General features: G+C 39.6%; 1 protein-coding gene and 1 long non-coding RNA gene across 6 annotated transcripts in view; one reads left to right on the top strand and one right to left on the bottom strand.

The window, feature by feature from the left end:
* Positions 1–444: 444 nt before the first annotated feature.
* c19h1orf94 (chromosome 19 C1orf94 homolog) lies at positions 445–25,791 on the top strand. Of its 5 annotated transcripts, none has more exons than XM_027286028.1 (8): positions 445–804; positions 2,104–2,200; positions 2,381–3,359; positions 4,638–4,778; positions 5,917–6,059; positions 13,904–13,975; positions 15,020–15,091; positions 25,648–25,791. In XM_027286028.1, exons 1-8 carry the CDS (start codon positions 557–559, stop codon positions 25,681–25,683), a joined length of 1,788 nt encoding a protein of 595 aa, XP_027141829.1. In that variant the 5' UTR covers positions 445–556; the 3' UTR covers positions 25,684–25,791. The 5 variants fall into 5 exon arrangements, with proteins under 5 accessions (XP_027141829.1, XP_019130986.1, XP_010730983.2 ...); XM_019275441.2 differs by having other exon boundaries at positions 1,987–2,200; XM_010732681.3 differs by having other exon boundaries at positions 446–804; positions 2,378–3,359.
* Positions 8,598–25,806, bottom strand: part of LOC113747216 (uncharacterized) — a 165,856-nt gene continuing 148,647 nt past the window's right edge. Inside the window, exon 4 of the long non-coding RNA XR_003463447.1 lies at positions 8,598–9,252. This is a non-coding gene — a long non-coding RNA (uncharacterized LOC113747216). The remainder of the gene's footprint in view (positions 9,253–25,806) is intronic.

Here is a 25,806-nt window from a genome sequence, read left to right as displayed (position 1 = left end):
TATGACCGGTATAATTAGTTTTCCGCAATGCGCCGTGTGTGAAAATGGTCGCGATAATGAAATGCGCGTTGGCCTTCAACCCTACATGTATGATGGAGATCATAAATAGTCTGCTCGGAACATTAATTTAAACTTTGCGTGCAATGGACGGGCTTAGCCCCCTATCTGGTTATTCTGGGACACATATTGCATATGTTTTTTTCAGGAAATATCTTTTCCTGAGATGTGAATGAATAATTGGAAAGTCCAGCATGCTTAGCCTACATATTCATTTATTCACTAGAATGGTTATTCCAGATAAATTATGCGCCATTAAATACAAAAAAAAAAAACCATTAGAGGAAACTGGAGAGAAAAAGTTGATTTTATTATGTTTACAAAAGGTCTGATCTACCGTTGAATCATCACTCTCGAATTTCAACCGGTTGCCATGACAGCCTGCCAAGAACACACCAGATATTGTTTCCTTTCCAAAAAAAACAAAACAAAACAAACAAAAAGGAATACTGGTTCAAAATAAACAGTTGAACATCGCTGGAACGAGACTGACAAAGCCATGCGTGCGAACAATAGAGAGAAAATGATGCCACCAGGAGATGATAGGATGCCTCACCCTCCCAAACGGTTCGTGAGCGCATTTGCACCCTTTCCGCGCTCCACATGGATCCACCCTCAGGTACCGAATGACAACTTTGACAGTGTCTGCGAAACCATCTGGAGAAGAGCAAAGGAGGCCGAGGAGGAGTTTGGCAGAGGTCGAAGTTCACCTGAGAGAATGGAGAATAAAGACTGCCCCCCTGAACGGTAAGATTGAGTTCAAAGTCTGTAAACCACTGGGTGTCCACTGATCATAAAACACACACAAAGTCTACCGTCTAATGTTCTGCAATGTGACAATATTGACCTCTATCTATCTATCTATCTATCTATCTATCTATCTATCTATCTATCTATCTATCTATCTATCTATCTATCTATCTATCTATCTATCTATCTATCTATGCTTTAACACATGATAATTTCCCCAATGCTTAACTGTACACATGAGGACTTAGCCTTAGGGCTTACAGTTGTAGACCACTGTAGAGGTCATCCTAAAGTTTTTTGACACAAAGCTGTTTTGTTATGAGCCACAGCATCTTTTTAAAATTCATTACAATATTTGCCTAAATTGGACAGACTTGTTTGGACAATGGATTGGTGACTTGATAGAAGGATGGATGAGAAAGTTGAGGCCTATTTCTAACCCAGATCTCAACATTGGCAGTGTAGATCAGGCGGGCTTGCTCTGCGGTCATAGACCCACTGTATAATGTTAATGTACACCATCTGCTCACCGGCCGACTGGAGTTTGCATGACGTCTCCGTTATCATAAGCGTCCCGGGTCCCACCGGACCGTCTGTTCCGCTTCATGGCTCGACAGACGACAGGCTGGTGACTAAAGAGTAGCCTCATTAAAAAGTCATGGTTTTGAAGCGGGTGCTGCACTACACAGCCAGGATGGTGCTACAGACCCAATGATTCACACTTTTTCCGGCAAAATGTTGGGTTGAACTCAAAAGTCCAGTCAAATGTGGCAATGAAATTATGGTGACTCATACACAGTGTAAACTGGTTAACCTATGGACGTCTTAAAATATGATGGATAAAAAGAGGAAAACTCTTGCAGCGCCTCCAATTAAAACTGTTCTGAGCATGTTCATTATACAGGTGACCTTTTCTTTATACTACGTGATCACTGCACTGATCAGATTCTAAAATAAATGTCACATGCATCTAAAACTCCTGAAAAAAATATGAGAGAGGTGAAATTATCTGACACTGCTATCAGACATTAAACTTTCTATGAAAAGATGCTGCATACAAGAGTGCATAAGCCAGTTAACCTTGTAGTGGCAGAGAATTTGGTGTGATAGCCTGTTACGTATAAAAGATGTATTAAGCCTGCTACACTCCCACACATCTGTGTCTCTCTTCCTGTCCAGGGCTGAGGAACAGCAGAAAGAGACAGATGATTTGGGTCTGAGCATACAGCATAAGGACAAGAAGGTGCAATACCATACTGATTTCATCCTTCCTTGCCCTTATCTCTCGGACCACAGACATCCCCATGTTGCCCAGTCTGTATGGGTACTGAGCCCTGTGATGGAGGTCGAGATGAAACGAAATGAGGTGGAGGAAAAGAAAAAAAGAAATTTGGTGAGCATAATAAGTTTGTAGGCTAAAGTTGTTCCCTGTATAGGTTTATTGTAAGCTACAGTAACCTGGCTTTTAAACTAAAAATATAGAATATTATCATGAACTCTATGCTATTAAACATCTTATAATTAATCGATAGCAATATTTCCTATTGTCAACATTTCACTGTCATGTCAGCAGAGAGATGCAGAGGATAAACAAACGAGTGTGGAAAATTCCCAGAAGAACAATTTGGTCAGAAGAAGAGATGCATCTGAAACTCAACCTCTGTTGCCAAATCCCATCAGCTCTGCCACTGAGGAGCATACACCATACCTGCAGGAGAAGGAAGATCTTTTACTTCTTTCTAAACTACTTAGGGATACATGTGTAAGCGAGGAAGAGCGGAATACAAGCAGCAGATCCGACAGCAATTCTAGCGACAATGACAATATTGTAACTCTACGTGGGTTGCGATCTTACGCCACCGATAGCAGTGATGATGACTCAGTGAGTGACAAGAGTGACTGCACAGAAGAAAAAAAAAATGAGATTATACACTCTGATGAATTAAATTGTGACAGCAAGCAGGATTTCCCATCTTCTAGTGCAGACAAGGTCTTTCCTCCACTATCCACCATCAAGGCTGGCATTCTACCACGTCCCACGGAGCCTCCAGCCTTAGGGAAGTTGCATGACCAGTGGGAGATTCCCCTTTCATTCCACCCACATGACAACCCGACTGCCACTTTGGCAAGCGGCATGACCGCCCATGCACAGACTCCTGTCCAAGGCAAAGCAAAAGCACCTCAGGCAAACTTGAAAACCAGTGCACCACCAACAGCCTCAATGCAACAGGAGGCCTATAACCTACTGGCTGACTTCCCGGAACTCCAGCCCCCAAAGAAACCTTTAGCATTGGGTGTATTGCGTGATGGGAATCCCAAGACCAAAGCTGCAGAGGGGAAAGGAGGGCATGCTCCCTCAACAAACCACCGCCAAGAGATAGGGGCTTCCCATCAGAGGAGGATGGAAAATGTGCCCCATGAGGTCTCCTCCATCTGGGCAGGAGATCAGAAAACTGTACTGGACCCACAAACATTTGGCATGATCATGCAATGCAAGTCTCCTATCATCAGCTGTGAAGACCTGACGGCCAACATTCATCCGCCTCCTAGAGGTAAAAAATCTGCTGTGTCTCTGCCTAGCTTTGCTTTTCATAAGCTCCTTCATTTGATGAAAATATTTAGGTTATCATTGATATCGTTTTATGCCATTCTGAATACCCTCTGGAGCTACAAATGTGCAAAGACACAAAAAGGTCTCTGTCTGAAATTCTATTATTGATATTAATGACACCATCATACTCGGCTAATTAAAGGCAGAAGAGAGGCAGTAGCATCTACCAAGTGTGTCTTTGAGTGTAAACTTTGCAATAGTCCAGCTCAAAAACTTTTCCCTTCTTCCCCCAGCTAACTCATTTCATGAACCACTTGTTTCTGTCACTTGTTTCTTCACCACTATGTTGACTTTACTAAACTTGAGGCCTACTACTATTTGATCCAAAGAACTCATGTCCATAGCAACTGCCAAATCAGAACAACCTTATCAATCAGGGGGCAGCACTCTGTACCAGTTGCCCACCCACATGCAAACACACACACACACACACACACACACACACACACACACACAAACACACACACACACACATGCAAACATTGCGTCTCCCTGTGTAGGAGTTAACACACTGTGACTCTACATCGGTGTTGCAGAGAAGTACTCCCTCAGTCAGATGACTCAGTGGGAAAATGTTTTCATAATGAGGGGATTATTGTGCAGTGGCAAAGTGAATTACACGGTGAGCCTTCCATACTGGCTGTTGGTGCAGAACAGAACAGTGGTCACAGATATGAATTAAATCATCAACAACTCAAGTACACCGTGTTAAATTTAGTAGGGAGCTTGTACAGTACCTTCTATAAACTTTGCAGCTTGTGATTTTATTTTTTTATAAATAAAAAAGCATGTCTTACACGGACATATTTTCATGCGAGGGTAATTGAATATACATAAAATTATACGATTCGTATTATATGTGGTTCTGTTTGAATTCCTGTCTGCTTTTTAACAGGTGCACGACTGTAGCTGAAGGCAGCACTGCTCTGCTCAATAAATGTGCATATGTGATACACACTGCTGGCAAAGTTCGCAGTCAGTGCTGATATGATAGAATGTATTCTCTGATAACGTAGCCCTGTTGATTCAATGGCACTTTGTTGATCCCCTGTGGGCAGGGGGAGTACTGCTGAAAATTCCTTTGCAGCAGATAAATAACACATTTCTATTAAGCTTTCCTTCTGCATCACACTTAAAAATGACGCAGGCCAGACATGTGTGTGCATGTGAAATGGGTTTGGTGCTAATCCTTGCCACTCGGTGGCTGTGCATATTGCAGTTGCAGGTACAGATGGCATGGGTGTTAATGCCAGGTCCTGGGCTAATGCTGCCAAGGCGGGCATGAAGCAAGCAGCTGCCCCTCAGGAGAAAGCCAGACCTTTTCCCTTTCACCAGATAGTTACCATTAACAGAGCCAAAGGTAAGTTTATACCTTGGCATCTTTAACCAATGTGTATATGTGTGTGCTGGGAATTGTGTGTGCAGGGAAGTGTGTATTATGTTTCACGGTGGGCCACATGAAGAATTCATCATGATCATCACGGGTTGAGCGCATTTATTTTGCAACAGTGACTAAGCTGATGGCTACAGCATGTCCTCTTGCCCTTTGTACACTGTGCTTCAAAAGGTTCTGTGTGTAGCATTTTTAAACATCAATATATCATTGTCACTGTCAAATCAATTATGATATTTTGGTTTTATTTACCGGATGCAAATGAGGTGGCAGTTGAGATGACTGGTGGTCTCTATGTCAAACCAGTGGTATTGTTACTGCTTGTGACATTAATTAATCTGTGCCTTTTATCAAGCTCAACACTGAACACTGACAGATCTCTGGCTCTGTTTGAGGTGGTCTGATATTGATATGAATAATATAGTGACATTTTTACAACACAGACAAGTAATCTAGTCAGTTTCAAAGTACAGATTTGACAGAAATGTATAGAAGAGATTAGGTATATATTCTCACATCATTAATTCTATAAATCCTCCTGCAGCACCCACACCCAATGTCTTCTTTCCGACTGGAAAATGTTCAAATAGAGATTGTAAATTCATTTAGACATGTCTCTGTACAGTTGGCCTGTCAAATTATGATTTGAAATTTGCAAATCTGAGTACACCATCACCTTAATTAAATGATCCAGTCAGTGGCCTCTATGGAGAAGTTACTTCTCTGATACTGTATGTTTATAGTAATATTCTGAATTGGGAGGGGGCCATATAAGTTGATATAACCACTGAGGAAACTTTGCAAGTTGAAAATTAAACATTTGCTTCAGTTAAATGTGTGTGAGTGTTGGAGTGAAAATCAGAGAACTCCTCCTCCTCAAAGACCTAAATATAGGTCTTAATATGTCTTTGTGTATCAGTAATAATCACAGTTATAGTCTAAACACATAATTAATATATGCCTTTCAAATATTAATCACTGGCAGATTTTTTTAAAACTAGTAATTAATGTAATATAAAAGACTGGATACTCTGTGTAAAAATGTGTTTCATCTAGCTTTATCTTTTTCTTTCTGTAATCCTTCACTTCTTTTGTCGATTCACAGTTGGGTGTACCGCCGCTCAGAACTTCGCCAACAAAATGACTACTTCACATCATGCAGCCAGTCCACTGGTGACTACATGTCATGGCCCTCGACCCCGCAACCCACACCGGTTTGTTAGACCTGGCAACCCTCACACCCATCAGGTAAATATAGTTTTTATAGTTTTAAACTTGAACTTGGAAACCCATGTGTACAGTATCACATTGCTATTTTCTAGTATTGTCCAAGTCACTCTTTAATCTTTAATATGATAAAGCACAACTGTTATAACGGCTACATCTATCTGATAACCTACTTTTTTAATGGTTTACTGATTATATGCATTCTGAACAGTGCTTAAAGTTCAGATCTCAAAACAGGAATCAAGGGGGACATTTGCTTTGAAGTGGATATAACTTCACTGTGACCCACATCATCACAGAGCTACTTATCCTGCATTATTGCTTAGTTACAGACCACTCAAAGCTGATCAGAGGCTCTGTAAAATCCAGCTCTCAGTCCAACCAACCGTCTGTTGCCACACAGCTCTCCCTTTTTTTTTTTTTTTTTCACTGTAACTGAACCATAGAAACAAAATAATCACGTGTTTGTAGCGTTAGATTCAAATGTTAAAATGGAAAAAACAATTATACTGCTCTGCCTACTGGTACACACAAGTACATTTCTAGCCTTTCCCACGTCTTCATTGTTTCCACTGAGGTACTTGGGATTGTTGTTGTGTATATATTTGGAAGTCAGTGACCAAATATATCTTCAAAATAAGTGGTTGGATTGGCATGAGATTTGGTATGTTCATGCTCCCACCTGTTAAACCAAACTGTATATGAAATACATGTGAATGTAATATCTGTTGATCAGCCTTTAAAACTAGTCTGTCATCAACCCAGTTCAATGTCAACTGACAGTGACTGTAATCAAAGCTGCTTTTGTTCTTAAACCACACTAGACATTTGAGTAAAAGCCAGTTGGGTATCAGTTGACAAAAGTTGATGTACTTGCTTAATGCTGGTTCTGATTGCTGGTAGCCGTTGTGGTCTCTATAGATACAGGGGTAATAAGTTCAACAATGGCTGTGTCCGAAATCACTCACTCATTCCCTACTCCCTACATAGGGAAATAAATGTAGTGGACTATATAGAGTGCTTAACAGAAAAAATGTTCGGACACTTTCGGACACTTCTCTTGGCGCCGGTAATTGCGTCATTGCTGTCGCACAATTAAAACGTACCACATTAATGTCGTCTCACATAATACTTGTCCATTTACTACTGCATTTTTATTAAATTAGAGTCTTTTGATTACTGTCCTGTACGTTTTATTTTCGTATTTTGTTTTCTATTTAAGCATATTTTTATATTTTATTCTCTTTAGTAACAGAAAGTTACAGTGTAATCTACTGGAATGTTTAATCATATGCTGTTCGTTTTACACTTTTCTTTCAATGAATGTAGAAAGCCGTTTAAATTGCCTTGTTTTGAAATGGGTAATAAAATAAACAATAGAATAAACTGGCCTTGTGACTGTTGTACTACTCCACAACTCATGAATTTGTTTCGCGTCTCTCATCCTCTCATCCATCCGCCGAAAAAAACATACACCGTTATTCTAGAAAACTCCCGTAGTGCTATAGAAATGCCATCTACTGTCAGTCTGGCTGTTTGTGTTTTATCAATAATTCAATTATTTACTTTTTATTTACTTTTTTATTTCAATTTATTTCCTTTCCGCGCCCAGAGAACTTCTGGCAATGCATGATGGGATATCTTGCTTCGGTTAGTGACCATCGGATGTTCACTACATTTCGCGGTGAATTGTGGGATACATGCAGTGCACTATATAGTGGTTAGGGAGTGATTTCGGACACAGCCAATGTGTATTTTGGATGCATAATTCAAGGAGGAACTGACTCATTAGAGTACCTCTCAGCCTATTATAATGAGCACTCAGAACAGTGATACAACTGTTTTTTTTTGTTCCGACATGTATTTTAATCACACCTGACATCTAGTTAAACCCTTGACATTCCACTTCTAGTGCTGGGAAAACATCTTAAAAGTCAGGCTGTTAAAATAGCTTCTGTAACTTTACAGCATCAGGGTGTAAACATGTAATTACAAGTAACAAGTATACCACCGTATCCATCTATTGCACAGTGAGTAAGCACAGCTAAGTGTAGTATAAGCAATGCAAATTTGTGATAATGTTATGCCATTAGAATGAAGGTTTTGCTTTTGCATCATTCAACAGCACACACCTCACATAGCAAAAAAAGTGCACCCAGCTTGTCTCTGTGAGATATAAAATAGCTATGGTGGAAACATTCAAACCACCTGCACAAATTCCAGTTATACTACTGTAATGGCAGCAATAAATTGGTTGATAATGTTAATAAAAATGATTCCTCTTTTCCTAGCTCATGTAGAAACTGGGCTCAAAATGCCCAAAATTTTGGGGCGGTCGGTGGCGTAGTGGGTTAAGCGGCCGCCTCGTGTGTAGAGGCTACAGTCCTCGCTGCAGCCGGCCCCGGTTCGAGTCCCGCATTGGACGGCCATTTGCTGCGTGTCATTCCCCCTCTCTCTGCCCCCTGCTTCCTGTCTATCTTCAGCTGTACTATCAATAAAAGGCATAAAAAAGGCCAAAAAAAAAAAAAAAAAAAACAATAATTTAAAAATGCCCAAAATTTTAAGGAATTGTTAGACTTTATGAGAAACACATATTTAGTTGAGCTATGGCTGAGCCTGACTAGTTGTTTCTGCCTGTTTCCGGTTTTATACAAAGAAAAGCTAACTGGCTACTGGATCTAGATAACAGCTGAGTGTACAGACCTGTGAGCAGTTTCGACCTTCGCTTTCGTACCTTATGGGGTCTCTTACTGGCTCAAAAAACCTTGAACAGACAACTGGTTTCTGAATGAAGCAGCAAGTTACTCAAATGAAAGGATAAAAACTTGGAAGAACATACTCGAAAAAAATATCAGTGTACTTTCCTGCTGTTTTGTCTTGATTCAGTGGGGACTCTGCAGAATATTTTCTTCTATCCATGTAAAAACAGAACACCATATTTTTACATCTCCATCTTTTCCTCTTTCTCAGTCTCTCCTCGCCCTGCCCTTTCTGTCTATGACCTATTTAAATTTGGGTTGCACTTTCTTTTACCATGTGTGGTGATGACAGTGACAGCAAGGCTTGCTGCACTCTGAGGTTTGCCCCTTTGGCCCCAGCACTTCCAATCCAGCGGGATAATTACTGAAACTGCAATGCACATTCCCCCTGGGTGGAAATGGCAATATGGAGGTCTCTTGGTGTCATCTGAGAAATGAGATGCAAGGAGTCAAGACTGAGAGAGAGAGAGAGAGAGAGAGAGAGAGAGAGAGAGAGAGAGAGAGAGAGAATAAAATGCATGATGGTGATGGAGACAGACATTATAAAAGTTTTATTTTTGGCAGCAAAACAGCTGATGCAGAGATGCAAAAAATGTTTATAGAGAGTGTGAAAAAGTTATGAGAACTATTTCAGACACTGACACATTTTAAAATCTTTTTCTCCGTCTTTCTCTCTCACACATGCACACATAAATAGAGGCTCACATGCTCCTACCTGGCATTGACCATAACCCAAATATGCTGCTATTAAAGTTTTACAGGAAAAAGAGAAAAGATAGTGTGGGGGGAGAAGAAAAATCAGATAAGGCGAAGCTAAGGAGCTTCTTATCAAGGGTAGTTGTATGAATGAGAATGTGCTGTGAATGGGTGATATAATCATTTCAGTTTCTCCAAGGCCACTCACATAGAACCAAGGTCCTATACGTCCACATCCTGAATTCTGAGTGTTCTGCTCTCCTAGCCTTTCACCTATTGTTTAGCAATGATTTAAACCTCTTCTCTCTCAGTAATCTAATCCAAGGTATTAGATGCTGCCTCTAAGAGAGAACAATTAAGTGAAGCTTCTTTTATTGTGTTGGTGGGTTGGCATACCTACGCTGGCAGTTAGGTGCCACAGCATCCAAACAAAAAAAACAACAAATTGACAATTAAAAATGTTCCGCTCTTGGCAGACCAAGAAAAAGAAATTAATGGCCAGACTGTTTATTTTAGCAGCCTGATTGATGGTCTGTTGCGAATGTAGGATTGTCAGAAACAAGGCACGTTTGAAGGGATGTGAGAAGAGGAGGAGGAGGAGGAGGGTTGACGGGAATGAGGCTTGTGCATTTGAGCCTGTGTGCCCTTCAGCTTGTGTAAGTGCGTGAGAGGCAGAGACATAGGCCAAAGTTTTCCCTCTTGCATTCTCCTCTCTTCTTCCGGCTAATAAGCTTGTCTCCAAGCTGTTGCTAGGCTACACAGGTCTGTTGTTATTCTTTGGCAGGTGGCCTTTTCCATCTTCATGTCTATGTGTGCGTACGCATGTGTGTATATGTTTCAGATCAGTGTGTGATTGAGCCAAACATTAAAAAACAAGTTAAGAGTGTCAAGTGAGTTGAGATCCCTGATCCGCTAAAACCAGCATAAAAGTAGTATGAGAGAGATTATGATATCCAAAAGCTAAATAATGATCGAAGTTGATTCTGTTGATAGTGAATATGAGTGCATGAAAAATAGGTCAAAAGTAAATCACGTTGAAATGTTGAGTAAGGAACTTGGTGAAAGGGCAAAGTATTGCAACCGATTGACCGAAGGGACAGGAGCAAAAAGGGGAAGTTGTATGGCACAGACGGGATACATCTGGATGGACCGGAGGGGATGGTTAAAGGAGAGATGTACAGCTCAGTGCTATTCTGCACAAATGCATGTGAGTAAGGTGTACTATTCAGTATGAACACGCGTTAGTACGGCTGGCTATTCAACACGTACCCAAGGATTCCTGTCCTGCCTCTTTCTTTCTTTCTCTCTCTCTTCCCACTACCTACCTGATAGGGAAGTACTCACAGGATAGAGGATTGGACCCTTTAAACAGAGAGCTGGTCCTGTACCACCTGTACAGGGGTAACTCAGGATCTAACAGAGACAGAACATTTAAGTGTGAAACAAAGATCATGAAATATAATCAGAGCATGACCCTAAAGTTTAGTGAATTACAGCAGTGCTACCTGACGCTTCTCTACTACATTTTTCTCTTGATCATTTAACATTTCGTGCACAATGGACCTTTTCATGTAGGAGATTGTGCACACACTAGCTCGAGTGCTCCTTTAGCACCAAGTCCATCTGATTACAAACCTGTGGATTTAGCTCATGTGAACTCATTCGGCTGAGTGAATCCATAAACTAAGAAGGCTGAAATATCTTGTAACTAGGCAACAAAATAAGGCTCTGCACCTTGTGATATGTGCTCTAAAGAGAAGTACCCTTAAGATTATGGGACGGTTTTCCATCTTGTGGCGGTTTTATGGGGGTGGAAGGAGAGCAAGCGCAGAGAAAGCCTAATCGTCACTGAGAGAAATCCATAGATTGGTTTTGAGGTGGGCACAAGAGACATAGACTTGGTTATAGGTCCAATCAATGTGTTTGTTCATCATCTGCTCTCTTTTCCAGCCTCAATTTTAACCCTTAGGTCCCTAGGAGAAGATAACCTCTCTGAGGTTCACATTAAATATTTATAACGTTAAAAAACCCCAGTACAAAATGTACTAAAAGCTGGTGCAACAGATAAGGATATAATAAGATTTTTTACTGTGCCAAAGCATAAACTGACCATAATATACTTATGGGGATTTGTTGAGCATTACTAATGACTCAAAAATAACTTGCCAAGTGTTGAAGTTTTTTGGCTTGCAGAGCTCACTCTCCAGTCCGTACTCTGTTTTGGATCAACCCCCCCGACCCACGCTCTGGCATTTTCAAATGCTCGAAGATAGAGGATGGTGCTGTGAGTGAGCCCCTGGCATCAAAAGACATTTTACTCTCCAGCTGAAATGCAAATGACAAAGCAGCATTACTATTATTATTATTACTGCACTGCTCTGCATTGAGATAAATTACCTCTCCACTGCAATTGTCAATTGGATCTCTGCTCTAATTAGCTAATTTGCTCATCTCTGCGGTGGAAATGTGACTTTATGATTAATATACTTCACAGCCCTTCAAAAATATATAATAAACCCTGATTAATGATGATTATTTCTCAATAAGAATGATTGAACCTTGGACTTTTTAAAAATGATAATGGTATGTTAACACAGGGCTGTAAAAAAAAAAAAAGTAAGGCATTCAGCTGCTCTGCTCAAGGTTTAGGAAATTGTTGTCAGCACAGCATAAAACACTGTTTTTTGACTAAAATCAAAGCAAAGTTTGTATTAAGCAGTGCAATAAGTCAAGATAATTGTGTTTCAAGGCAATCAACACAATTGTTTGTTTTTGAATTTTTGAAGAAAAAAAGATTTAGGAGTTCTAAATACAGATATATAGACATGACTAATACTTGTTGCTTATGCTATGACAGTGCAAGGACATAATAGCGTTTGGTCATGTATAGAAGCTGTAATGGTTATCTGATATAGCACAGAGTATGTTGATGAATCCAGCTCTATACTGTCTTCCCTCTCTGCACTCAAAGGGTTTCTACATAAATGTTTAAAGTGGCTGAACGGACATTTGAATTTTTCATGCTTTTTGTGTAAGGAAAACTGTAATCATACTGTCACTACTGTGTGCATTATTCCATTTGTCTAAAGAAGACAAAACGATTTTGGACATATTTATGAAAACAGCATCTAACCCTATGGGCCGACATTTCCTATGGCATCATTTGAGTGAAAGCCAGTATTGTTCGGAAATGCACTGTCAACTTCTATGGTGCACACCTGACGGTGGAAAATAGTGAAGCCCTGTAAAGCCTACAAATATAAATAAACGGTCTCTCTTTTTATTATTATTTATATTTAACATTTAGGACCCATGCTCTTAATTTTTAATTTTCACTCTTTTGGCAAACTAGCTTCTACTCTGAATGTGGAAACTTTGTGAGCCCGACCTGCTAATGGTTGAGCTGATTTGCAATATGGCTGTTACTACTTTATTTTAATAACTATTGAGTAGTCAAGCTCCTGCACACTCTGTTGTGTTTGTCACAAAGTCCTCTATGTAGGCACTTACTCTGATTTGAAATCTAACAGAGATACATACAACATGAACATGAAGGAAGTACTCAAATATCACATGTTACAAAACAACAGTTAATAACGTCTGCACTCTAGCTGGCAAACTGGCTGTAGAAACTGAAGAGATATCATGAGCTATTTTGAGGGCCTCACCCACACAGAATTTGCACTAATCAAATTACAATACTGGAACTGGAGAAAAACAACACACACAAATGCATTTCTTCTTTCTGATAATTTCAATTTTACAATACAAAAAAACCCCCAAAACATATTGATTTCTGAGCAAAACGTATGGTTTCATATCAGAAAAAAAAATGATACTACTATGACAAGACGACTTTAAAGGACTTATCAGCACCATTGGCATTTCTGTGATATTGCAGTGTAGGTGTTTTGCTACCTTTCTGTATGGAAACTCTCCAAAGCAATTTGTCCAGAATTGTTTCCCTAAAAAACATTGCTCCATTTTTTTCTCCATTTCCATTGTATTTCTGAAATATTGCACACTGACATTTCACTGAATTCATCTCTTCACTTATTCATTTGGTTTGCCAAGGCAAAGCTGCTCAACCTGGTGAGACTGTTTATCTGCGAAGGAATACCTCAGACCTACTCCTCATTGACACTTTCTTGGCTTTCAATCTAGTTAAACATCGATTCCTTCTTTCTAATCCTCAGGGCAGTTTCAGATGTGATGCAACAACGGCACCACTGCGCTCTAAAACTTATTTCCAGTAGCTTGTGCTGCACCATGACAGCTTTTTGCGATCTGTCTGGAAGGGCCTTGACAATTATTCTTTGTCTTTTTTTTTCCCCCCACCTTTCTCTCTCCATCCTTCAATCACTTGTTATTTTCTTCTAATCACTTATTTAATGTTCTTTCTACTTACAGCAGTTTGGTGCCTGGGTGCATCGAGCCAACTGTCCTCCAGGATTCAGGTGTCCTCGTTTTCCATTCCAACAGGTGAGGCTGCTAACACTATCATTTCCTCCCATACCTGAAATTTAGTGACAGTTCTAATCTGCATTGGTACTGTAAAGTTACGCCCAAATGTAGTTTACTACTATACTGCAGCTGTGACTTTATTCTCTATAAATTCTTATTTTATTGATGAAACTGTGATCTTACTTAGTCTAACTTGCTAATGGTAGTGCTGTAGAAAATACTTTTACTTGCATTGTTTCAACATTTGCTGAGTTGTCATGCACCTGGACACTCTGGGGTCCAGATGTTGTGAGGCATTCACATTAAAGGATATTCCTATGACCACAGCACTCTGTTGGTACTCTAAGCTTCAAATCAGCACATGTAGTAATGTATGTGATATGTGATGCAGGAAATGTTTAAATCATACAAAAGAGTGCCCTCCCTCCAGCTCGTTAACTGCCTGTACGGCTGTTGAAATAGAAGAGATTTCACAAGCTATTTTTAGTCGCCCACACAAAATTTCCCACCAATCAAATGACAGTTTGGACAGTCAGAACTAAACATGTCCACCCCCACTGCAGAAAAACAAAACAAACCAACAAACCATCCAACAAATTGCACCCTTTAACAGCAGCAAGAGACCTAAGTAGTACCCCATACTGTCATGACAAGAAAACTTATCAGCGCCGTTGGCATTTCTGTGATATTGCAAAGGTATTGTAGGTGTTTCGCTACATTTCTTTATGGAAACTCTCCAAAGCAATTTGTCCAAATTGTTTTCCTAAAAATATTGCTGCATTTTTACTCCAGTCCCATTGGATTTCTGAAATATTGCACACAGACAGTTCACTGAACTCATCTCTTTAGCCCAACTTGGTGAGACTGTTTATCTGCAAAGGAATAACCTCAGACCTATCCTCATTGACACTTTCTTGGCTTTCAATCTAGTTAAACATCGATCCCTTCTTTCTCATCCTCAGGCATATTCTCAGTCTTTTTCTCCACCTTTCTCTCTCCTCATCCTTCAATCACTTGTTTATATTCTTCTAATCACTTGTTTAATCTCCTCTCTTCCTCCAGCAGTTTGGAGCCCGGGCTTATCGAGCCAACTATCCTCCAGGATTCAGGTGTCCTCGCTTTCCTTTCCAACAGGTGAGGCTACTAACAATCCCATTTTCTCCCGTCCCTGAAGTTTAGAGCCAGTTCTAATCTGCGTCTCTGAATTTCCAACTGTAATTTACGTAGGAGTCTTTGCACGCATGCTGCAGCTGCGACTCCGTTCTCCGTTGATTCTTATTTTATTTCATGAAACTGTCAGCTTCTATTACAGATAAAAGTTCTGCTGTCATACAATAAATCTTCCTCAATTGAGATTAAACAATCTCTGTGAGAATGATGCTAAATATAAGTCACATTAGATTGAAAACACAAGGGAATCAGAAGAGTATGATTATGTGTGTGTATGAATGTGTGTATGCGCGTATGCGCATTTGTGTGTAAAAACCTGCCTCACGCTATATAATTGAATATGGGGAAAAAAGGGTTTTATTTGTCCGGATGTCACTCCTGATGGATGCCCCTCATAAGACACGCACAATCAAGGATCATTCCTCATCTTTCCTCCCACTCCTTACCCTTCCTCTCCATCATATTTTATTCCCTTAGCCTAACACCTACTCCTTTTTTTCACCCCCTTTTCTTTGTTGGCACTGGTAGCTACTGGTGTCAGAGTGAATTTCATGCTGCCACATGTTGTGTCTGTTCTGTCCTAGTTGAGAAAGAAGCAGGCTGTCTTTAATAAGTTCTATGACCATCACAAGGCAATGCAAAAAGGCAGAGCTTTAGAACAGATGGCTTTGCTTTTGCTCCGCCATCATATATGCATAATTTCCCACTTCTAAGCCTGTACATTCTGCAGAGGATGATCAGAGAACAGGTTCTTTGAGGCCACATTATTGTTTTATTATTATATTGTTTTTTTTGTTTTTTTGGGTGCTTCCATGAGCTCTCCCAGTGGAATATGTCTCAAGTTGTGTGCACATCTTCACAAAATTGTTAAACCAAAAGAGAATTAAACAATGAAGGACAGGTGCAAACTACTGCCCCCTTGCGGCTGTTAGGTTTGCTGGCATCAGTTCAAGGACTTATGGGATATTTACCAGACACTGGCGAATTGACAGTACAACCAGATGTTGGAAGTGCACAACTGGAGCTATGTCATAAACTAAATGTTTTGACCTCAAATTTACAATAATATTCTAACTTCTTTTTGACAAGAAAACACAACCACCCCAAATTGTATAATTATAACTGGGAGCTAAAATTAAATCAAATCAATCAACTAATCAGTCAGTAAAAAATAAATGGTAACTAGTGAAGAGAAGCTACAACAGGGCTAATATGATTCTGTCTTCTGGTATTTGGATGGATGAGCAACTGTTTGTACCAGCTGAAGGCTTGAGATTGATTTTTGGCTCAACCCTGAATACAGTGAATTACAATAACCTAACTGACATGAAATAAAAGCATGTATGACCTTGTTGAGGGCGAGAGAGGAAAAGCCTGATTTTTGAGATGCTCCTCAACTGATAAAAGCATGACTGAATGACCAGCTCTGATGAGCTGAAGAGCTCCACTGCTCTGATTCAGACAGCCAGGATCACACCAACAAAAACAGTCTGTTAAAACAGTGTGCAATACTGAGTATGAGGGGGGATATTGAAGGGTATAATGACCTCAGGTCAGTGACTATAATAGGCAAATGTAGGTCACAAAGACTTGTAGAGGACCTGATGTCCACACTTTCCAGATCTGAATAAAACGGTCTGTAGTCCCAATGTGTACTGTTACTCATGTTACATAAGTACAACACCTCATCCACACTGACCCTGTAGCAAAACAGCAAGTCAGTAGTGCCTTCTCACTTTCGACAACTTCTACACTGGATGTATTCTGCTGCAATTTTGCTGCGTGTTGGAATTGTATTGGTAAAGCTCACAGCTATACACAAAACTGATGAAGATATGAGCACAAGACAAAGTATAAAAGTACGTTTTTGGAAGTGCAAGCTGTCACATTGCTGATTGCTGACATTGCAAACGCTTGTATTGCAAGAGGTCAGTAGAGGAAGTAATCGCATAATAAGAGGAGAATATATCTCTTACTGTCTATGATGTGTTTTCTTGGTGTGGATACACTGCTTAAACCATTCGAATGTACAAAGCTTTGATTTTGGTGGAAATAAATTAAAAGCACAGGTTATGAAAAAAACACATTTTGTATGCTTCATTCTATCTAGTGGTGTTTAACCATACAGATGCATTTTTTTTTCCCCCAATGTTTTGAGATCTCCATTGTTTGTTATGCTCATAGGAATTAATTGGAAAAAAAAACAGTCCCAGCGAAAACTGTACACAGCAAGGTCTGTGGATTATCTAGAGTTAAGACAACATAACCATTGTTCCTGGAAAGACATGCTGCTATTCAATGTTTTGGTCAGTAATTTCTCAGTGCAGCGAGGACCTTAATTATATTGGGGTAGAAGCATGCCTGGGGAAACAAAACAAAACCACCTGAATGTCTAGATACCATTAGGGTTAATTGAGAGAGTGTTTTTTCTTTCTTTCAATGATGTAGGTATTGCATTGTAGCTGTGTGCTTATTGTTTTGACATTACAGCCAGAAGAAAAACAAAGACAAAGATGGAAGATGGTATTCATAGTGTTAAATGATATCCATGGCAAGAAGCATCACCATGACACCAGCAGGAAGGTGGCTGTGATCACAGGTGCTTATCACCCATTTAAATAATGTTACAGCTATAGATGTAACACTTTTTGTTCACTCTCTTGTTAGCTGGGACTGACAAGGTGGAAAAAATCATCCCGTGTGATCATAATGTGACTATGAAGCTGTTACTACAATTGTCAGCTTATCACCAAAAGGACAAAGATGGCACTCATTCTGTGCCTTCACTGATGTGTCTTCATCATTTGGAATGAAGCCATTTATTCACAACAGTAAAAACCTCAATGTTTTTTTACCGTTATTAACGGTATGCCTGAGAACAAATATTCAGTGTGTGTCTTTGGATTTTCCGCAGAACATGTGCATGTGAGTGTGTCTTCAAAGCCACTACATGCTGACTGTCATTTATATTCATAATTTGTAATTACTGTGAGTTTAAAGCTGATCCACAGCGCTGTGTGTTGCCTGTTTTTCATGCAATCTTGTCTGTATGTGCTTGTGATGCATCACTGATCTGATAGTTGGTTATAAAACTTAGAAGGATCTTCAACAGTGGCCTCATTCACCTTGAATGGTTGAACAGCAGTTTCCGGAGGGACCCGTTTCTCAGTTAGTTTCAAACAGATAGTCTAATAGCTGCTCAGAGGACACAGATGTGCCACACTGTATTCTTTCTTCTTTTTGTCTCGTTTTAGCAAAGCAGAAATATGCCTTGTAGTGGTGAAATGAGTAAAGATTTGACGATGAAACCCGTTTATTAATATTTAACAAAGCTGTTTAAATTTACATGGCACCGTTGCCTAGCTGAACTCAAAGAGGAACAACAGAGAAGTAAATGAGTGGGGGAAAAAGGAGAAAGGAAAAGGGCAGATCCATTTTAAGAAGCTTTCAATTTTCTGGCTGCAAGATAGTTGGTGTCCTGCACTTCAGGGAAACATGGTTGGATTTTTTGGCCTCCAAGATACTCATCTACATTTGGAATAATGATGTTGTACTTATTTTCTATGAATAAATCCTGTTTAAGGAATATAAACATTCAGGTAGTTATGTGGATCACATGGCCCCTTGATGCCATCACTTAGTAAGAGAGAGGGTGACAGTTTTCCTCCTCGTGTCTTGACATACTAAATGAGTGAACATGCGCCCTGTGGTGCGTGGAGGTGCGCAGAGCACAGCAAAACTCAGCATATAAATCACAGTCATGTGGAACGCCTCCACCCACCCTGTCCACACGAAAGACAGAGGAGAGGAGATGAAAGCACAGGAAGAAAGTGATGAAGTAGATGAGAACAATGAGTAGGCTTATGCTTTATCTGATTCTCTGTTTGATTCATCTTAAACCGAGTGTTACTGCAGTCTGCATGTTAAAGATTTCAAGCACCAGCATATTGTAGGTTGTGATCAATTTTTATCATTGGCTTAGTTTTATTTTCTCATATCTGCTCTTCATTCATAATCACATGACCTCAGCAGTGTCCTATTACCGTAGCAGCTTCAATGAAAACAACTCCTACTCACAATATACACACGAAGGGCTGAATACGTGGAGACTGCAAGAACTGGGATTGGCCTGCTTCTGCTTTGTGAAATGTGAAACTTTCATAAACTGGGTTTAGGTAAATCACAAAAGTATGCAGATCAATGAACACAAAGAAAGCAGAGGTACTTCTTCTTCTGCTTTTTTTTTCTATTTATTTTTTTAACATGAAATGGATTTTACTTAAAGATGAAGGAGAGAGAAATAGGCCATGAGGCATGTATCAAACTCATAGTGTTATTATAGGTTTGTATCATCATTATTTGCGGCAGTACAATGTTTCATGAGAAAGGAACCTTACGAATCAATTCTGCTTTCTATCATCAAGTGAAGGGCTTTTTCAGTCACATCAAAGGCAGAGAACAAAAACTGTCTTTAAAATGAAATAGTTCAACTTTTCTTTCCAATCAGTCTTTAATTCGGCAATGCTTTTCTCTGTGCCAATTTATTTCCCCAGAATTTCAAATTCTATTTTCTCCCTGCCTCCTTTTGTGTGACTTCAGTGAGCATGTGGGGATTGAGGCTGGCGACAGCAGGAGTTGATAACCGGAACTCCACAACAAACGTTGAGGTTGACTATCGGTCTCAAAATGTCGCAACCTGATCTGTGTCAGACACAAGGCAGGGTGAGAGGTGAGCGCTGAAGCATTTTATGGTTCAGTGCTGCCATTTTTGGACCACAAGAGGATGAAAGAAAATGAAAAAAGGGACTTTTTTTTTTCATTCTTCTCAGTCTCATTGTCCTCATGCTCTTCTCCTTATTCTTCCTCCTGTCCTTTTTCTCTATAGCATAGACGTTTGTGTCTCTGCATCTGTGCATTTGTGCATGTTTTTTTTTTTTGCACAAATGCAACTGCCATAGCTCTACCTTTGCATGACAGCTACCTTGCTGAACTGCTGCAGCTTGTACATATGTGCTGTCCACGCAGGCAGTGTCACTGCGACACTCTACATTGAGTTTACTTTTGACAAATACGATACAATAAAAGTCTTGTTTAACGAACGGATGGATTCTGTCCACAGAAACTCTAGAGGCTTTTAATCTGAAACAGATAGAGTTGGTGCTGAGTTAAAAGAAAAGCTATTTATATATCATTTCATGTCTGTGACATATTCTACAGATATGTCATCAAGACAATGTAACTGAAATGAAAGGTAACGTTTCTCTGGTTGATACGCTTCTCACATGGACTGTGTGACTGCTCTAATCTGTTACCATGGATACCTAAATAAAAAAGCAAGAGGTTTCATGACGCATCCATATTGCTCTCTTGTGTCCAGGTCTAAGTTTGCTGATAACGATGAGCATATTTAGGTTTGGATCAGTGGCTCCTCATTGACCCAATCTGTCATGTTCCATTTATGTTGAGTTTATTAAAATTTTGGAATTGGATGTTATTTAATACTAATAATAGTGGATATTGTTACTGTTTTTCCTTGTTCAAGTTGACTACGGTCACTTTGGGTGGCTGTAGATGGATGTTTTGATCATTCTTTTAACTATTTCAACCATTTATCTGTCACCTTTAGCTCCCTATTTAAAATGGTGACCATCTTAAATATCTATCCAACATTTACCTGCTTTCAGCTTACTAACTCAACTTCACTGTCTCGCTAACTAGTTTTCACTCTCAAGACATACAACTGAGATAAATAATAACGAAACACAAATATGTGGATTCATTCTTTAAGCAGATCTTTCTCCTTTTTTTTGGTTGAATTTAGTTGACTTAATAAGATATGCTTTCCATGTACCCCCTAATAACAGTTAAAGCACACCCTGGTGTACAAGTATCCCTGATTGGCAATCACTGATTTAGATTAACAGAGGATACATGATTGGAGATTGCATTTTTGACACCAGAATTTGTTGGATAGAGTTAGGTTTTGGCAAGAAAGCTTGTGAAAAACAGCGTGGGATTTTTGTCTGTGAGAAAGCGAGAACAAGAAAGAGAGGGATATTTGTTGACCATCAAAGTGATGGCATAAAAGGCATATCACTGCCAGGCCAATATTTTCCTGTCATCCAAATAGCATCCAACTGTTATCCTTGCCTTGATATTTCTTATTTGAATTTCATCGTTTGGACGTGAGCGGATACACAAAGACGCACACAGCAGCGAGCACACAGACTGATGTGGGTGCATACGTACACAGTGACGTGAGCGCGCGCACACACACACACACACAAACACATTCATACACAGATATACATATTTATGAGATCTCTCAGTTTCTCTCTGTCACACACATGAAAATGCACATGCCAATACTCACATGACAACCATCCTCTCATAACCACGTGCACGTAACTAATCACCCCTATGCACACAAGTGCGTGCTGTGCCTTCAGTGCAAACTAGGATCTTTTAGGACAATCAATCAATAATCCAGCATCTTGTGACTGCTCCCAGATTTCTTCCCTTTGCCCTCTAGTGTCTTAAATATTTAGACTGTTTGACATCAAATGCATACATGAATGTCAATGAGGCAGATCTCAGTCGCCTAATCGCGCACAGGCGCACACACACACACGCACACACACACGCAACAGAAAAAAACGGGCATGAAAAAGCAGCAGGATGAAGTCAGAAGCAACTCATCTCAGACACCAAAGACGGGAGCAGAGTCTTTTGTAGCTTGTGGCTTGGTTATTCTACAGTCAAGCTCCATTTTTGGACGGCTTGATTGAAGATAGGTAGAAGATTGCTTGTGGACACAGTGCAGGCGGAGAAAGATCTTCTGATTGTTACTTTAGGAAAATTGTCCGTGTAGTCTTTGACACACCGTCAGTTTGAAGCATGCTTTTTATGATGGCGTATTATTCGCCTTGAAAGTGAAACCAGTAATAAGGCAGTCTGAATGCAGCCCTCTGAGGTGCTTGTCTATCAAGGATCTCAACTGAGACGAGGCCACACAGTCAGGTCCTTTACACCTCGGAATGTAACATCATGCCTCCATTTATTGCCAAGTAGCCATGACTTGAGGCTCTAAAAGAAAAACAAGCTTTTATTTTTATCTTCTCATCCTTTTGAGGTTTTTTTTTCCTTCTAGCAATTTGCTTATGCCAAAACTCACAAATGAAATTATTTCAAAATGGCACACATCCACTTATTCTGACCTGATCCCTTCAAAGACAAGACTTCCAGACCATTTCCAACTTAACAGCCATGATAAACGAGCAAATACAAATGAGGCTAAACTGGGAAACAACAAATGTAAATGCTGGCACAGGAGTGAAATCAGGCGTGGAAGAATCTGCCTGTGAATAATATTTAGGGAGGTGGCTGAATGCCAGCAGTTTTTTTTTTTTTTGTTGTTGTTTTTAAGTTTGTGGTGGAAAAATCAATTTGCTATTTGCCAAAGCATTTATGTGTGATGAGTATTTTCTATGTTTCCATGGAGCTCTTGCGTCTGTTATTAGCAGTGAAATATTTTAATCTTTTGAATTATTTACGTGAAATCTAGGCATCCTACAAATCATTACCACATTGATGCCTTTCAAGAGGCTACGTGAATGGTTGTGGGATGTGCTGCTTTTTTTATCGCCTCCCCTGGGTTTGAATGTGGCTTTTGTATCGGAAATCACATATTCTATCTCAAGTGTGTTTGTGTAGCACCTCTAGCTGTGCGCATTGACAGAGTGACACCCCATGTAATCAAACCAGTAGAAAAGAACACCTGCAAAAGTAAAGATTTTATTAAGTCAAACAGAAAATACCACCATGCCAGCCCCATCGAGGGTGACTATGACTCTCTAGACATCTCCAGGAATGCCAGACAGTCAGCTCTTTTAACTGGATCTGTGGGAGATGCAGAGTTTATATCAGGCAGTGAGGAGTCACCCTTGTAAAACATTGAGTAGTGCACTTTAGGAAACTGGTCCCTTTAAAGAGACGAGCCCAGGATAGACATGCTACATGAAATTACACTCCTCCCTGCACACTGCCTTGATAAAATTGTTTGTTTGAGCCTAGAGCATTTCATTGTTTGTGCTACTCAGAGTTAAGCACTGAGCTGGGTACACAAGTCCACAGCAAACACAGGAGCCTGTGCCTAGAAAAGCCAGCCTCCTGGTTTCATGCAATATTTTTTTACAATTCCCGTCCAAAAGATTTGTGTGCAAATATCAGCACATTGGAAGCAGCGTGGCTCGAACGCTGAACACCATGTGTGGCATCCTTAACTTGTATTTGCGCTAGGATATACGGGAAATTTGCGGAGTATGTCAAGATCTATTTGCAATAACGTCAACGCGTCTAGTTAATGTTCAGTTGTGCTCAGTGATTTAAAAATCTTGTGAAATGAACAGCTGATCCAATTGCATTTACTTTCCTGACAAAACCACTGACATTAAGCAGCATTAGTAGGTGTGGATAAAGTTTTCAACCTCTGAACTCTGACATTCAGCACTCTGTGAGATATCAAACCATTTATCACTTATTTAACAAACAATGATTGTCCACTGCAGGTCAGCGGATAAAATGAAGACGTTTGAACAAATTCAGATTATCACAAATTTTGGTTATTAGTAATTGATTTTAAATGTTTTATGTTCATAGTTTTTATTTATAGAAAACTTGGATTATTATTATAAAAACAACTAACAGTAATTTTTCTATTGCTTGTGATACAGTGAGTTGTAAAGCCTTTATACTTCCAGTTGTTTGCCCTCAGTGTTTTATTATGTTGTGGCTGCTTGCCTGCTGGGTATGAGGCCAGTTCGGTATTGAGTGTAAACCCAGCTTCAGTCTGTAGAGCAACAGGGACCCTGTAAACAAGCGCACCATGTCTTTCTTTGCTTTAGACGATCCTTTAGTGTTTAAGGTCCCTCTGCAACACTATTATTAAAAAGGGAAACACATCAAGTTGAGAAGAAAAATAATGTCAATGTGCGAGTGCCAGTGAGCCATTTGTCAACCAATTAATGATCGATTTTCTAAGTTAAAGGGAAAGTTTGTTTTCGTTTAAGTGGGGTTGTGCGAGGTACTTATCCATAGTCAGTGTTTTATCCACAGTAGATGGTTGTCAGCATGATCCCCCGTTTGGAGAAGCAGACAGAAGTCCCAGGAAGGAAGTAGAACAAAGTATTGTTTTAGCCACATAAAAATCAATATCCATTTAGGTGTACGCTATAGTGAGGATATTCCCACTTTAGCTTTACTATCTACTGCAGGTAATACACTGACTGTGGATAAGTACCTCGTACAGCACCCCTTAAACAAAAACAAACTTTCCCTTTAAGAGTGTTTTTCTACAAAGGTTTTTTTTTTTCCGACATGTAATTACGAAGACAAGCGCTTGAGAGCTTATTAAACTATCAGTGTGTAGGATTTCGTGGCATTTTACAGGGTAGTTGTGAATTGCAACCCCCTCCACTCACCTTCATGTTGCAGATGTGAAAAAGAAACTGTGCCCACAAAACGTGTGAAAAACATGAAACAGTGTTTTTCTCTTCAGTGCTACTGAAGAAACATGGTGGTTCAGCAAAGTGAATTAGAGGACCAGCTGCATCTGTACGTATAAAAGACCTATTTCAAAGTCACAAAAACACAGTGGTTATTAGTTTTAGTTGATTATACACGAATGAAAACAGTAAATATGTAAATAGAGCCCTTTAAATCTAACACACTGGACCTTTAAAGCTGGCTTCCTGTGGTGCTGAAGGACATGCTTAACACAAGGTGCTGAAAATTAAGCCAAAACAAAGCTTTCAACCTGCTGTTACTGTGTGAAAGTAAGTTTAACAAAGTTTATCTGCTCTTTGAGGCAGATGTTACCCTGATTCACAAATTAAACCTAAAACAAAGCAATGACAGACCCCATGAGTTTCATGTCATTAATCTGTATTGTGCACCCTAAACAAGAAGAAAATAGAAGACAATGAAACCCGAAGAGATTCATATAGTAGGTGAAAGTGGTAGAGGAGGACAATGATGAGAGAAACTGGCAGAACAATTGTGCAAAAATGAAGTGCTCACTTTTTTTTGGTTTTCTTATTTACTTAAGAAAATGAACAAAAACAATAAAAACTCAATGAAACACTACCTGTTTAGTTTCTCCTGCATGTTTCAGAGCCTTTTAAGATGCTCTTGGTCTCATGTGAGTGGGCAGGAGGCACTCATTAATCTATGGTTGTTTCTAAAAGCATCTTATGTTAAGATGCTTTTGGGAATATTTCTCTAAAGGAGGTTTGCAGGATGGATTTTACAATAATCTTAGCCTTAAGATGCTTTTGGTAAACAGGGCCCAGACCATTTAAATTACATTAAATACAGCTATAGCTTCTGGATATTAATGTGTTCAGTCAAAGTCAAAGACAAAAGAGAAGGGCTATTCACTTGTAAAAATCTATATTTGTGTATTAAACAGATTGCATTGATTTTAATGTGCACTCAAATGTCTCCGTCTTTCTGTTTTTCAGACCAGAGGTCACCCATCTAAACACAGCCAAGTGTGATGACAGCCAGTACGACATGTTATTGTGTTTCTGAGAACATTGCATAAAATTATAAAAATTCACTAGCCTCTGTTGTTTTCCCTGTTAGCAGCCTAATAAATATTTCCTCCACACAACTAACGT

This window comes from Larimichthys crocea, chromosome XIII, assembly GCF_000972845.2.
Source record: "Larimichthys crocea isolate SSNF chromosome XIII, L_crocea_2.0, whole genome shotgun sequence".
Lineage (NCBI taxonomy): Eukaryota > Metazoa > Chordata > Actinopteri > Sciaenidae > Larimichthys > Larimichthys crocea.
The sequence above is the reverse complement of the archived record's forward strand: the minus strand, read 5'-3'. Positions and strand labels throughout refer to the sequence as shown.